This window comes from Parus major, chromosome 4 (assembly GCF_001522545.3).
Source record: "Parus major isolate Abel chromosome 4, Parus_major1.1, whole genome shotgun sequence".
Lineage (NCBI taxonomy): Eukaryota > Metazoa > Chordata > Aves > Passeriformes > Paridae > Parus > Parus major.
Genome location: NC_031771.1, coordinates 19,730,231 through 19,744,586, shown reverse-complemented (window position 1 = coordinate 19,744,586; position 14,356 = coordinate 19,730,231). Strand labels below are relative to the sequence as shown.

The following is a 14,356-nucleotide window of genomic DNA, read 5'->3' as shown; positions in this document are numbered from 1 at the left end:
GTTGCGAATGTGTATGTACTCTTGATGTAGCACTTAATATTAACAAGAGAAAGATACATTAATGGAAAGTTCCTCCAGGAAAAGATCCCTACCTCCTTTTCTCCAAACCAACAGGGAAAATAAATCCCCATCTCTCATATGTGTTGTAGGATACTGTGTTCTGATTAAATCTCAAAGCATGCTCATGCCACCAGTGGCTGCCCTTAGGTTAATAATAAGCTAAGACAAGAAGAGCATGCCCCCACATGAAAAGATCCTTTATTTGCTGTCAGCTGTTGTTGAAGTCTCTGCCTAATGAACATGCTCTGCTTCTTTCCAACAGGTTTCTGATGTTCCTCAGGCTGCAGTGGCTGTGCTCTCCCCAGAATTATTCTGGTGACCCTGGTGTGTTGAGAAGTTGCTGCTTTACATCACTTAGGCAAATGAAATTCCCACCTCCCTTTTAAAAAGTTTAAATAAGTGCAGCATGTCCTTAAACAGAAGTAATGAGAACTGGCTTACATTATTGTGCAGGTAAAAATGGGTAATGATGTCTTGTGCTACTTTGGATAGAGGAGGACACAGACTTTGTTTTTAAAGTATTTCAAAGCCTCTAGGTTTTGTACACAAAATAGTACTGTGATCAGTTTAAAAGCATATCTATATCCAAACTGAACTCTAATGCCTTTTGCGTATTTCAGGCATATGACATTTATCTGTATATATGGAAATGATTTGACAAAATAAGCGTCTAAACTGGGGACACACAAACAGAGGTATGACCAAAAGTTGACAAAAGAGAAGAAAAGCCAAGGACATTGCCTAATAGATGTGACAGACTTGGATAGGCATTTTCATGATGGAGATGGAGACTAGGAGTGGCTACCTGCTATCTGTCAAACTCTTAACAGACTTGTACACTGATTCTTGAAGTTGAGGCTAGTTACCATTTTGAAACAAATGACATTTTTCAACAGGTGCTGTGGATGCAAGACCAGTATTGTTGGGGTTTGTGCCTTACCCAGAGTGAAAGTTCTCCTTGTAATAAGGACACTGAAATGTAAAAACACTTGTGTTCACTTTCCTGACAGTGCTGTGCTGGGCCTTGCAAAGTTTGTAGATGATGAGTGGAGGTGGTGGGAGGTGGTGCCTGCCCTGTGGTGTGGCCATAGGGATCGTTCTGGCTTGGCTTTGGTGGCACTAAGACAAAGACAAGGCCCTATGTCTGGCATTGCCCTCATAGAAACAGTCTGAACAGCATATGTCAAGCTTTGCTTACATGTAATCTAGCTAGTAAACATCTAATTTGAATTACTGTCAGCGGTCCCACTTCACTTGACTTCAGTGCAGTGAGTAGTGAAATGCATGTGATAGTAATGTCCTTAGATCCCATTTGTTTTTAAAGGTGCTCAGAGGAGAAATGATTTACCAGCTACACAGAAGTGACCTGCAGGCTGCAGCATGCCTCAGAACAGCACAGCATTTCTGTGGCTAGACAGTCTTTTCAATTACCTCCTTCTACTGTGACATACACCCATCTTTGCCCTTACGTGTGCTTTCCTTCCTAGGCTCAGCACAGATTTTATCTAGGAATGTATGTCATTTGATATTCCACCCAGGGAAACCATGTGAAAGTAGGGTATCACCACTGGACTTGCTTGCTGTGAGAGTAGTATTCCTGATAAACATTTGGTGGTGAGAATAGAGCTAATGCTTAACCACAGCTGTTTGGTTAGACAGCCAAATGGGAATTCTGTCAATATCACAACCAGTTTGTGTGAGCACTTGCAGTTTATACCAACTGCATTGGTAAAATGCAGTCATGAGGACATGAGGATCAGTCAAAAATACTAGTCTCTTTCTAGAATCAGGCAGGTTGTTGTAAATGACATTTCAAATGTTATTTTGGGTTCTGTTTAAGTCAATAGAAAGAGTTTCTGTGCCTGAGAAAGCTTGGGCTTGTGAGGGCCTGTGAGCTGTGATTGTAAACATGCTGGTTATTTTCAGCAGAATTGCAGAGGTTCTGTGTTATTTAGAGCCTGATGTCACGAGTTCCTGGTCCATGCTGACACCTCTGTACTCTCAGTGGCTTTATTGCACTAGTACTAGCAAATGTCTTTTTGTGTGTTTTGTTCTGTTGGTTTTGTTTTTTTTTTGCTGTTGTGCAGTTTTGTATTGGAGGCTTTTTCTGCATGTTTCTGGCACTCGATTAAATAGATGTGAAATCTCTTCAGAGTGAAAACTCCTCTAGCATCTGCTTCTGGTATAATCTGAAGAGCTTAGGCTGACTATTGAAGTCAAGTTTCTTTTCATACTCAGCTTGTGTAAACAATCCCTTTACCCTCATGACTGGCATCTTCTCATCACAGTATCTGAGGGATAGGCAGTGGTCTCATGGAGCTGGGGAGTGAATTTGTGAAGGTCAAAAGCAATGGTCTGCAATTACCTGGCATGGAATCTTATAGGTGCTTGGACTTTGGGTTTGCTGCCTCTGCTGGTAAGAAAAGGAACTTCAAACTTCTGAGGCTGCCATTTCAGCACGAAGAATGCTGAATTCACTTTAAAATGTTACAGATCTTAAGACTTTCGTACATGGGGGGCTTTATCAAGCTAGACAATGGTATCACACAGTTCAAAATAGCATCTGCAGGCTTGCTGGAAACCATTATCCCAACTAGCTCCTTGTTTTGCCAAAGGGCTGTCTGCTGGTTTGCTAGCTGGCATGTTATAGATCTATGGAAGAGCAGCTGTGAGATAGGATGCTGAGACTGGCAGTTTTCCATCTCTCTTACCTAGGAAAGGAGAAAAAGGAAGTCTCTTGCATCTTGCATTTCTCACCTGATGGGCTTCTCTTGAACAGCTGCTGCAAGACAGACCTTTAAAAATCCATCTATAAAAACCCCCTGATAAATAAACAAGCAATCCCAAGCAAGCCCAGGAGCACTCATACGCACATGGCTTTATAGGGTAAGGATTGCATCATGCACTGCTGCTAAAATGCATGATTGCTGCTAAAATGCATGATTGTTACGCCACACAGTGCCTCTGTGTGAGCACACACAGTGGAAGTGGTTGGAATAGCTTCCTTTGTGTCTGCTCAGCCGAAAGGCAGCAATTGTGTTGGGCCAGAGCCAGGAGCAAAAAGAACTCACCAGTGCATGGTGGTGCAGTCGCGGCTTCTGCGTGGGATTAGAAAAAAAGGACAAACCACAGGATAAAGTGAGAGCACTGGAATTTTTATTTGTTACCTCTAGGTACCACGAATTTGACATTAATAGGCAAGACCAGTGAATGAGCAGCAGTACATTGCATTCAAACCTGAATCTCCAAAGCACCAGAAATTGAGCTAGATTTACTTCTTAATCCTATAGTCAGCACACTAGTCTGGACTTGCTGCATCTTGTATTGTCCCTAATTTAGTAGTACATTTTTATGCAGTTAGGGGGCATGAGGAAAGAGTCAGTTGTGTAGTACCACTTCTACATCATCATAGGACTACAACATGCACATTCTACTATGTGGCCCAAGCAACAAGAATACAAGTAGAACAGTTACGGGTGGAGACAGTTTCATGTTAACACCACCTATGAATTTGTAGAAACCTTTTTGGATGGGTACCTACATCAGTTCATCAATTTGTGTGGGAACGTTACACGCATGCACAAGTGATACAGTGGAAAACATAGCAGGAGCGGCAGCAGGACGGAGGACAAAGGTGAAATCTGTGATGGGATGCACTGGAAACAAGACCTTCCTCAGCTTTCTACAGCAAGTCTCTGCTCTGTTAGCGAGGCCTGCTGGGCAACAGTTTTGTTCTCATGGCTGCGGAGTTTTGATATGACTTCTAGAAACGCCATGCTCTGCACTTCCTTTTGAAGAGGTTCTGAAAAAGGAAATATTCAAAGAAACAGTGCTTTGTATGAGACAGGCAGAAGAAAACTGTGAGAAACTTTTCTACTAAACCGTGTACACACAAGCACGCAGCTGTACATATGCATAATCTGGTTATTGTTTACTTTTTTGAATTGCTTTTGAGGATGCAGAGACAACTTTTCAAGGCCTCCAGCACACAGAAACTCCATGGATTTCAGATAATGATCAGTGATGAAGCTGGCTGCATAGCAGTTAAGAATATCCACCTGGATTACCTTCTGAAACAGATGCTTAGGAAGTATTTTTACTGAAAACAGTTTTTTGGTTTATCCTTTAAACTAGCCTGACCAAGTAAGTTGGCTGTGACAGGCTCACTGCATCATTTGTGTGTGTCAACTTTTACTGGTTGTGTGGGGGTGTGAGATGGGTCCTTAATGGATGTGTCACCAACTGGGCACTGTTTGCTGTCCCTTTACAGCTCAGCTCTGAAGTTAATGCAAACAACATGCAGAGCATTGCCCAGTGCTGTGCAAATGGATGCAGTGTTTATGTTCTACTCAAAACTAGGAGACACTGTCTGATGAATCTGATCCTGGATTGCATGTTACTTACTTTTTGTATTGGGAGAGGTTGGAATCAACTCATAAAATTGAGCAATTTTGTAAGAGATTCAATGAGTTTTTTCAAAGCCCTGCACTCTGGACATTTCAGTTTTGATCCAAAATGACTGGTATTGTTTCATGTCTCTAGTGAAATCCCACAACAAATACATATAATTTTACTTTCCACATGTTGCTGGGGGCCTAATCTCTGAATTTCCCAGGAGAAAACCCAACCATGTGTTTCAGACAGCTATGCTTTATGCTGTATTTACTTTTTTTTTAAGAAAAGCAAGTTTTAGCATTTGTTCCCATCCCTACCTACTTTCTTGAGATTCACATATTTTTAGTTTTCATGCAGTTTAACCCCTACCATGTAAGAGCTGGATCCTCTCATGCTGCTGTGCACCTGGGAATGTGTATGTACAGACTGATGTCAGTAAAGCTTTTGGGGTGTTTGTGCTATGTATGCACTTCCTGCTTTTTCCTGAGATATCAACATGTTTAAGCAGGCCTTTTACTGTGCTTTACCATGGCTGCTAACATCCAGTTTCATGGAGACTTGCTTACAGAAGACTGTGCTAGCTAAGAATGCTCTGCTTTGGATGATTCTTCCATTTTCCATTGTCCTCATTTTTCTTTCCCTATCCATTCACTCTGTCGCAAGAGGAACTTCCAGATGGAAAGATTCACATGAAAATAGATATCTGTTAACTGCTTAACAGAATATGAAGTTCATCAAGGGCAAATGCAGAGTTCTTCACCTGGAAGAGTAACTTCAGGCATCAGCACAGGCTGGGGACTGATCTGGGGAAAGCAGCTCCGTGAAGAAGGACCTGGGTGTCCTGGTAGATGAAAGTTGGTGAGCCAACAGTGTGTCCTTGTAGCCAAGAAGGCCATTGGTATCCTGGGGTGGATAGGAAGAACATGGACAGCAGGTCAAGGGACCCTCTGCTCAGTCCTGATAAAGCAACATCTGGAGTGCTTTTCCAGTTCTGGGCTCCTCAGTGCAAGACATGGAACTCCTGGAGGGCAGCAAAGATGATTAAGGGATTGGAACATCTCTCAGAAGGACAGGCTGAGGGAGCTGGGCCTGTTCAGCCTTGAGAAGAGATGATGACAGAGAAGGAAACTCATCAATGTGAGTGAAGGGAGGGTGTGAAGAGGACAGACCCAGGCTCTGCTCAGTGATGCTCAGCAATAGGGCAAGAGGCAACAGGCAGAAACTGATGCACAGAAAGTTCCACCTGAACATGAGGAAGAACTGCTTTACTGTGCGGGTGACTGAGCACTGGAACAGACTGCCCAGAGAGGTTCTGAAGTCTCCCTCACTGGAACTTTCTGGATAGAATTGTGTGCCATGTGATCTAGGATGGCTCTGCTTGAGCAGGGAGGTTGGACCACTGTGGTCCCTTCCACCTTGACCATTCTGTGAACACAGAGATGCTGGCAGCATCAAGTTAAATGTGATGCCAGATACCCCATAACAAAGCATAGTACCAACAGGAGTATAATTCTCACTGGAGAATTAAACTAAACCAATAATTAAACCAGTGGAACTGCTTCTAGTCTTTATCCAACTATACTGGGGTCAGTTACTTTAAAAACAACTACACAGGTCTATTATTTTATTCTGTAGAATAACGGAAGCACGTGGCTCACGATGTAGGGATGGTGATGAAAAGAGTTTAGAGGCAGCAGAGTTCTAAGAGGTGTACTTCAGTTTTTTCCCATGTGAAGAGCAATCAGCTCCTTGATCCTCCTCTCCTTGGTTAAAATAGTAACACCCCCCACACACCCTGCAACTTAAAAGTTTAATACCAGGGTTGCTCAGTTGTTACTCTTGTGTCCTTACTGATTTTACACAGGTCTGTTCATCACGAAGCAGGACAGAACACTGGGTCAGTCAAATGCTGGGTCCTAACTTCACAGCTGCATAATGCAGTGACATGCTGCTGTCTGTTCTCTGGGAGCAGGGTAAGGAGCCTTACACCTAGGCAAGGCTTACAGTGCAGTGGCAGACTGAACTCTGCTGCTTGGATAACGCTAAAATACCCCTCTAAGAGAAGACTGGTCTGTACTCTGGTGGACAACAGAGATAGGTATTTGACTTTAAATAACTCTGTCAGTTTTTGCAGGTGACAAGATTCAGGAAGGGAAAACCAACTGTCAGGCAAATTTTCTGAAGATTACTATTTTAGTTGGAAGCGATGGAAATAAAGATCAAGACAAGGAGGCTGACTCTGAACCCTTGACAAAAGGCTTCTGCTCTAAAATGCATGGATAGTCCCAAGCATGAAATGGCTCAAGAAGGCTGTGAGTAACAATTAAGTTTACATGTCTTAACATTAAAGTGAGTGCTTACGGAGAGCTGAGGCTTGTTAACAAATTTTGAGCACAATCTTTGCACACTGAGATGTGTATACTCTCTAAAATCAAGTATTTGTTCCTATAAGATGGCAGGAATACAATATTCTCTTGCATGGATGTACAGGTCTCCAAAAATACACTTGCAGTAGGCATGGTGAACTCTGTTTAAGTAAAAAAAGCATCTTTGTTTACAGAGACAGCACACATTTAACTGTGGTAACTTTTAATCTATTAATTGAATTGCCATAAACTAATCTCTAGAGAACCTTTATATGTTTCACACTTGGCAAGTTGTGCAGACTTTCCACCCTTCTGTTATTATTCAACTTCTTTGTCATCTTAGTTGTCTGTAAATGCCTAAACCTTTATGGAATGAAGTTTTTTCTCCCTCCACAGATTCAGTCTTTCTTAAAGAACTGAGTGAAAGAAATGCAGCAACTTCTTGAAACCTTGAATGAAATTTCCCCATGACACCTTGCTCTTTTTTTTTTTTTTTTTTTTTTTTTTGGTATGGTTTTTGTTTGTTTGCCCACACACAGGTGGGAAGTTGCAATATCAAACCACAGCCTGCTCAAACAGCCTGACCTTTAGCAGAGGGGAAGCTCAGAGAGAGATATAAGAGTTTACAGTGTCCAGCACTGATGTGTTAGTGCAGGTTGTGCCTGGTGGGCTGAGCATATGAGGGCTGTTAAGGGAAAGAGTCCTCCTACTGACATAAATGTCAAGATCCTTCCTAAAGCACCATCACACATCAATTACAGGGAACTTGCAGCTAGAAATGAAAATGAAGTTCTTGTGATCTGTGTATTTACAAAGGCAGCTTGATATTGTACAGCTTTAAATGCTTTTCATTTCTTTCCTGTCAGAGTTTGAGCTAGTTGCATTCAACAGAAGCCAGGTTCACGTTTTGCAGTTAATATCCAAAACTGAGTTAGCAGCTTCATCCCTGACACTATAGATAGACACTAGAGAGTCACAGTAAACCGAACCTTTATGTCTACACCCATTGTGGACAGAGAACCAGTCACAGTGTGTTTGCACATCCTCTGTGTTCAGCTGTAGGAGAGAACTATATTGCATACATAAATCTTGGGAAGCAGCCTCTCCTGAATACTCACCAGATCCTATAAGAGCACAGATCAGCACCATGGAGTTATATTTTATTTCTGGAGCACTCCTGTCGTCTGAGAGCAGTCTGTGTAGAATCTGAACAAGCTGAGCATTTTCAAGATCCTTTTCAGCAGTGACTGAAATACAAGTGAAAATTTGTAAGTCTGGAAATGCCACTTGCTTTGACACTTCCATGTGTTATCCCTTTCCTGAAACATGATCTCTCACCAGAGTGAAAGTGAGGCTGTGGTACATAACTCATTGGTATAAAACTCAAGCACATATTTGATGGTATGATGACAAGAATCACAGCTCTTGCTATAAAAATGTGAGGTTGTCTAACTGGTTGAAAGGACAGTCACAGAGTTTAATGATGAAATCCAGTGCAGTAAGCTGATGGAAAAGCCATGAGGTTTTCTAGCTATTTAGGCCAACACCTGGAATATTTCAGCTTTCAAGACTTCCATTGCCTGAATTTGCTTTTGAAAATTCTGAGTAAATATAGATTGTGTAGTTCTTGATTCCATGGTAGAGGGAGCTGAGGGTCCATTATAAAGCCTGTGGAAAACTTTTCAAGATCTCTATTTGAGTTACTGTCTCTGTAGCTTTCTAAGATACATGAACTGAATTTGGGCTCAATCTTTAAATGCCTGAAGACAAGACAAAGAGATTCATGTGGATAGGAACATCTTTCCTTTTATTAAAAACAATTCCTTGATGTATTGGCAATAATTTGAAAGTTGAACAGAGCATTCCTGCAGTAAACAATGGATGAAATTGAGAGCAAAAATATTTAAGGTTGCTTCTTTAGTTCCTTAGTTAATAAGTAAGCAAATAAGATAAACAAAACCTCTGTTTAGCATTTATTTTCCTGTTTGAAAACCTGAGGTACTACAAACGCAGGTCAAGATGTGTAATCATGTCTGCCTTCAGATGGCAATTCTTGCACTTATTCTGGGTAATTTAATGAAGACATGTTGGGGGTGTTACCCACCTCCTTGTATTCTCTAATTCTTACTTATCAAAGTGAAGTGTCCACTTACCTAGTAAGCTCTCTCAAAAGCGGATTAACATTCTAGTGTAGGAATGTGGTCAGATCATATAGTCTCTAGTTTAAGGTATGTTTGCTTTCTGGGTTTTACTCCAAATCTGAAAGTTAAGCTGGAGGGCCTTTCTAGATCACACCACCACCTACCAGAATGATGGAGCAGATCCCATGAAACCAGCACTCTCGAACTTCCTGCATAACATGATGGCTTGCCTGTGTCCATGAACCACCACAGAAATACTGAAAGGCAGGTAGAAGGAGGAGGCTATTCTACATTGCATTCTCCCTCTCTGGCTTCTATTGGGCACAGACTGGAAAGGAAACAGGTGGAGTGAACTTCTGGGATACTCACCTAACTCTAGAGCTGCTATCAATGCCAGTGCAACGAGAGCTTCATTTTGCATTATTACATGTTCGCTGGTCGCCATGGTTACTAAATGCTTGATGCCGCCGCTCTGTACAATGGTCCTAATTACATCCTAAAATAAATAATGCAGAAATGAAAAAATTCTGCATTCCATACAAGCTGTATTAAATAAGGGAATTGTCAGGGATGCTGTGTTATCTTAGTGTAAGTGTACTTGGCTTTAAGCACATAGAATCACTTTACACATCAATGTACACACATGCAGGCCTCCATATTATCTGTTACTGCTCTGCAATTTTAAGGTACAGAGTGTTAAACCAAGGCAGGTAACCCCATAACTAAGTTAAGACACATATAATAAACTCTTTCCAGGTTATATGGTATAATTCAAATTCTCACACTGCCATCAATCATCAAATAATTAGGGGTTCAAAGTATCTAACAATATATATACTTAGGGTAAAGGAAACACACAAACATAGTTATAATAAAGCCATTAAATGCTTCATCTCTCTCTACAAATTTTCAGAGTTTATTCAAAATGTTCAGAGAGGTGAGATCACAAATATTACACCATACTATGTAATAGAAATGGTGTACTTGAAAAGCTATTGACTGGGAAATGAGCAGTGGTGTCTTACTATGGAATTTTTCTTCAAATACAAAGCAGGTATGGAAAAGGTAGGTATGGGACACCAATGTGTTGGTTTCTGTTTTAAAGCCAGCTGTTAAAATGAACTGTTGTACAGTACTGCTGCCCAATATTGAGGAGCTTAAAATGTCATTTAACTGGGTTAAATGTGTCTAAAGCAGATCAAAAATACACAGCTGGGATTCTGTTTTCAAGTCCAAAATTTGATCCAATTTATGTGACAGGAGATAAATAAAGATTTCTGGTCTCTACAGGTATTTGTTAGTTAAAATTTCAAAAGTGATTGTGCACATTTTCACCATCTTATATCCAAAATACACTTGCAAAATGTTTGCCTGAAAAATCAGGTAACTTGGCATGCTGAAAGGAAACTGCTTGAGGAAATGTGGATTGGGTTTTATTTATTATTTGTCCTGTGAGTGCACAAAGGTTTGAAGAAGCATTTATTTATTGAAACAAGACTATGATTAAAATTTTTCATCTAGATCTTAAATTTTCATTTAAAACACATCCCTGTTTCTTACACCAGCTACAAACCAAAACCAATAACCTGACATACGTGCTGAAAATTAATTATTTTTTCAGTCCTTGCACAGGCTTTGCAGTAGTGTTGTTTATGCAAGGAAACAGACACGATATAATCATAATCCTTAAAACTAAATATTTTTAGATAATCATACTGAAGATATTAGCAGCCCAAATTACAGCCTAATGACCCAGGAATATCACATTTAAAACTTTTTTCTTCTTAAATGACATAGTGTATGCAAGCATTTAAGTATTTTTACTTAAAATTTTTACTTATTTCTGTATGTGAAATGATACATTTTATTATTTGTGATTCTCTGCTGGAACTCCAAGGTAGTTTTCAGACTGACACAATCTGGGAACTAAGTTCTATTTGAATTGGTGTGGAATTTTGGCTCTATAAGTCTTAAGAACCAATCAGCATCTTTGACACCAAAATTTTTTATATAGTGGGTGAGCATCACCCTTTAAAAGGCAGTACCAAATAGATGGATAGCCATCAGGTTTGGTGCTAGTGGGCTGAAATCACAGGTACCTACTCTAGTTTTTTAGAATGACTAAAACTGACTGTTGACTTTGTAAATATTACTCCAAAGCATTTAAAATTACAAGCCAAATTCAAACCTGATTAAGAGCCATACAGCTGTACTCATATTCAAACCTAGAGGGCAGCAAAAGCTTAAAAAACCCCACCCTCTCAGCTGTTATCCTCTTCAAGTCAAATTTCCTCTGAGTACATGCATCCCACAAAAATTAATTCACCTGTAATAATGCTGTTAATTTCTGCCTTAATATCTATTTGATGCCATCAGTCATGTTTCCATATTTAGAATTGAATTCTGTGTCCTACAGGAATATTTATTAAGTCTCACATCTGTGGTGGTGTTTGCCATCCATGCATGCATACTGGGGACTGTGGGGAGGAGGGCAAAAAAAGTGAAAACCAGAAAAATGAACCCTGATCAGTTTTAGAAGCCGAACAGAAAATGGAGAGTGGGCATTAGACAGAGATGATAATACTAGAAATCAGCAAAGATTTAAATCCCTGTAAGGGCTGTTGATTTTTTCTTGGAGATGCTCAGTACACATCAGGCCCCTACTATATTTTTCACTTCATAAATGCCATGGATGGATGAAGAGGTCACTGTTACAGTCTGAGCTCTCCAAATCACACTTGCTATTTAAGATCAGTAATGCAGCCTAAGTTCATATCAGTGAACATGCTAAAGGAAGTCTGAGCCTGAAATAGCGTGTCTCCAGACGAGATGTGTTTGTCCTTTATAAGGCAGCTTTGTCTAATACTCAGCTGCACAAGAATGGTGGAATTGGGACTGCTTAGGTAAAGATATTCGATGGATGTGAATGTGGTGGGAGGAGCAGATGAATTTTTCCTAATGTTATACCTTTTGCCATATACAAGCAGCTTTTTTTAGAATTTGGAATAAATTATCATTTCTAATGATCCATCTGAATCTTAAAACTCTGAAACATGCTGTATGAAGAGTAGGGAGACAGACTATTTCTGGATCTCAGTTTTATATAAATATATAGCAAGATCCTAACAACTGAGTTCACTGATTCTTCTTATATAGCATCATTAAAACATAGAGAATACAGCATGCTGAACTTCTGCAGAATACATTAAAAATAAAAATGAGTCAAGCCTTGGGCAGAGGAGATGTAACACACGAATACCCAAGCTGGCTCACTAGACAAGGATTGCAAGCTGGAGGGTTGGTTACCAACAGCAAGTGCACGGGTAAGTCTTGGTTCTAACAAGCTGATCTTTTCCTCCACTAACTTACTTTTGATTTGCTGTGTCGTATAAGTGCAGAAAGTAGTCTGTTGGACTCTCCCATCACACCTGCGTGATCCTTGGCTTCACACCACTCCACCAATCGTTCCACCAGTTTTACGTTTTTGCCCAGCTGTTCAGCTGCTTCTGCTACATGGTGCCGGAGCCAACAACACAACAAAAAGGTTGTCACTTTTTTAAAGCAAGTGCTAGAAAAACAAGCTGAAAGTTATTAACTTGGAGGAGTTAGAAGAACTTCACTAGCCTGCACTACTAGTGGGAAAAGTCTAGGTTGCATTGAAGCAAGTAAAGCCAGCCAAATGAAATAAAAAGAAAAAATAAGTCCAGAGAAACATTCATAATCCAGATTTGTAACAACTTATCAGCCCAGTTAATGAAGCTTGTGCACTGATTAAGAGCAGGGAAAATACAGGTGATATCACGCTCCCCGCTGAGCTGTGAGCCAGCTCAAGAATTAAAAACCAGGAGGGACTGCTGCCAGAAGGGAGCACTGTGGTCAGTTAGATCAGGTTTGATAGACTGTAAGTCACTACGTTTCTTTAAAAAATTTCTATTTCACATCCAATTGCTTTGCTAGAATTTGAATGGATCTTTTGAAAAAATCTGTAGGACTGAGTCAAAAATAAATACACAAAAATAAATACACAGCTAATTTACCTCATGAACTATTTCTGGTTTTTAGCAGATTTCTGATTTTATAAATCCTCATCCTGGAGTAAGTTGGTAACTAAAAGGTGAGTTTTCTTTTTGGAATTGCAGTCTGTCAATTAATAGAGTATTATCCTGTTTCATGGACTGAGGTACAGCCAGGGAATACAGTAAGTGAACAGCAAAACAGGAGTGGTAGCTCAAAACATGCCTCAATACACACTTCTAATGTGACAGTGTAAAGAAGTTCAAAAGTAAATAAGCATTGGACACCTATTTTGAGAGTCCCTGGTCGTCAGTTTAGGAGTTCTGAAAAAAAAATCAACCCATATTCCTCTCCTTTTGCATATGTATTAGATTTATTCCATGATTTCAGGAATGAAATTTAGAAAAACTCTGCTTCTCTCTTTTAAGAATCTTGGCAGCATATCACAGACTGAACCAAAGAGAATCACTTTATACATAGAGAACAGTTTATTTTTACCTTGTGCATCTATTAACATTCTTAATGTTCCCAGCAGCTTGAACTGAACGGGGGGCATCTCCGATCTGAGAAATTTCAATACAGCTTCTGCAACGCCAGCTGATAGCATCTTAGCCTTATTTACAACTGCATGAATAAAGAACAGGGATTGATCTCAAAAACATTTCTGGAAGATGCAGTTTATTTCAGAGGTGGTCTTGCAGCAAATTTTCAGATGTGGTTTGAGAAAGAGGTTGTGAACACAGACTTCAGGTACGTTGTGTGCTGGTGATACTGTGTTTTGGAAAAATGTCACGGTTCCTGTGAAAATAAGTGTTTTTTCCTAGCATGCACATCTAACTTTCTGTGTTAAGCTTGAGCACCACCTAAGGGGTAGACTCCTCCCTTTGGTCTAGGAAAGGCATCTTCCACAAAATGCATCAGGCAGAAGCCCAGGCTAATATTTGCAAACCCAAAGGTTGTATGAGGACATTTCTCTGAGTCCCAACCACATTTCTGTTTCTCACAGGCAAAGGAACTAAAGCATCTAATTAGCAGAATAACCTGTTACCCAGTTCCAATACTTCATACAAACAACACTGTGGCCTGACATGGCTGGAGTCTGTAGTCTTTCTTCTTCCCCTCTCCAGCCTCTCTCATTCTTCCCTTCCACTAGTCCATGTTCTCCACTTTCACAGAGCTTTTTGAAATGCATTTAAGGTGCAAACCTTGCCCAGTAGTGTACTTGGAAAAAAGTACTTTTTAGGTATTTGATCATCAGAGCTCATCACTGAGGTCAGTTATTACTTGGAACACTGCTAAACCTCAGTGGGTTTAGTTATGTATGCATGATCATTTCTAAAATTTATGATTTGTCAAAACCAAAAATAGTCAAATAAAGTT

The 14,356-nt window shown here is 40.2% G+C and overlaps 1 protein-coding gene and 1 long non-coding RNA gene across 6 annotated transcripts in view; one reads left to right on the top strand and one right to left on the bottom strand.

Annotated features, from left to right (window-relative positions):
• Positions 1 to 3,194: 3,194 nt before the first annotated feature.
• RAP1GDS1 (Rap1 GTPase-GDP dissociation stimulator 1) overlaps positions 3,195 to 14,356 on the bottom strand; it is an 89,912-nt gene continuing 78,750 nt past the window's right edge. For 4 of the 5 annotated variants that reach the window (XM_015623969.3, XM_015623971.3, XM_015623972.1 and 1 more), the window contains 5 exons: positions 13,475 to 13,600; positions 12,332 to 12,471; positions 9,332 to 9,458; positions 7,940 to 8,068; positions 3,195 to 3,862 (listed from right to left, as the gene is read on the bottom strand). In XM_015623969.3, the coding sequence (XP_015479455.1) occupies positions 3,735 to 3,862; positions 7,940 to 8,068; positions 9,332 to 9,458; positions 12,332 to 12,471; positions 13,475 to 13,600 (650 nt within the window). In that variant the 3' untranslated portion in view covers positions 3,195 to 3,734. The remainder of the gene's footprint in view (positions 3,863 to 7,939; positions 8,069 to 9,331; positions 9,459 to 12,331; positions 12,472 to 13,474; positions 13,601 to 14,356) is intronic. The other variant, XM_015623970.3, reaches the window with a different exon arrangement.
• Positions 3,862 to 14,356, top strand: part of LOC107202921 — a 28,142-nt gene continuing 17,647 nt past the window's right edge. Inside the window, exons 1-2 of the long non-coding RNA XR_001520916.2 lie at positions 3,862 to 5,592; positions 6,320 to 13,726. This is a non-coding gene — a long non-coding RNA (uncharacterized LOC107202921). The remainder of the gene's footprint in view (positions 5,593 to 6,319; positions 13,727 to 14,356) is intronic.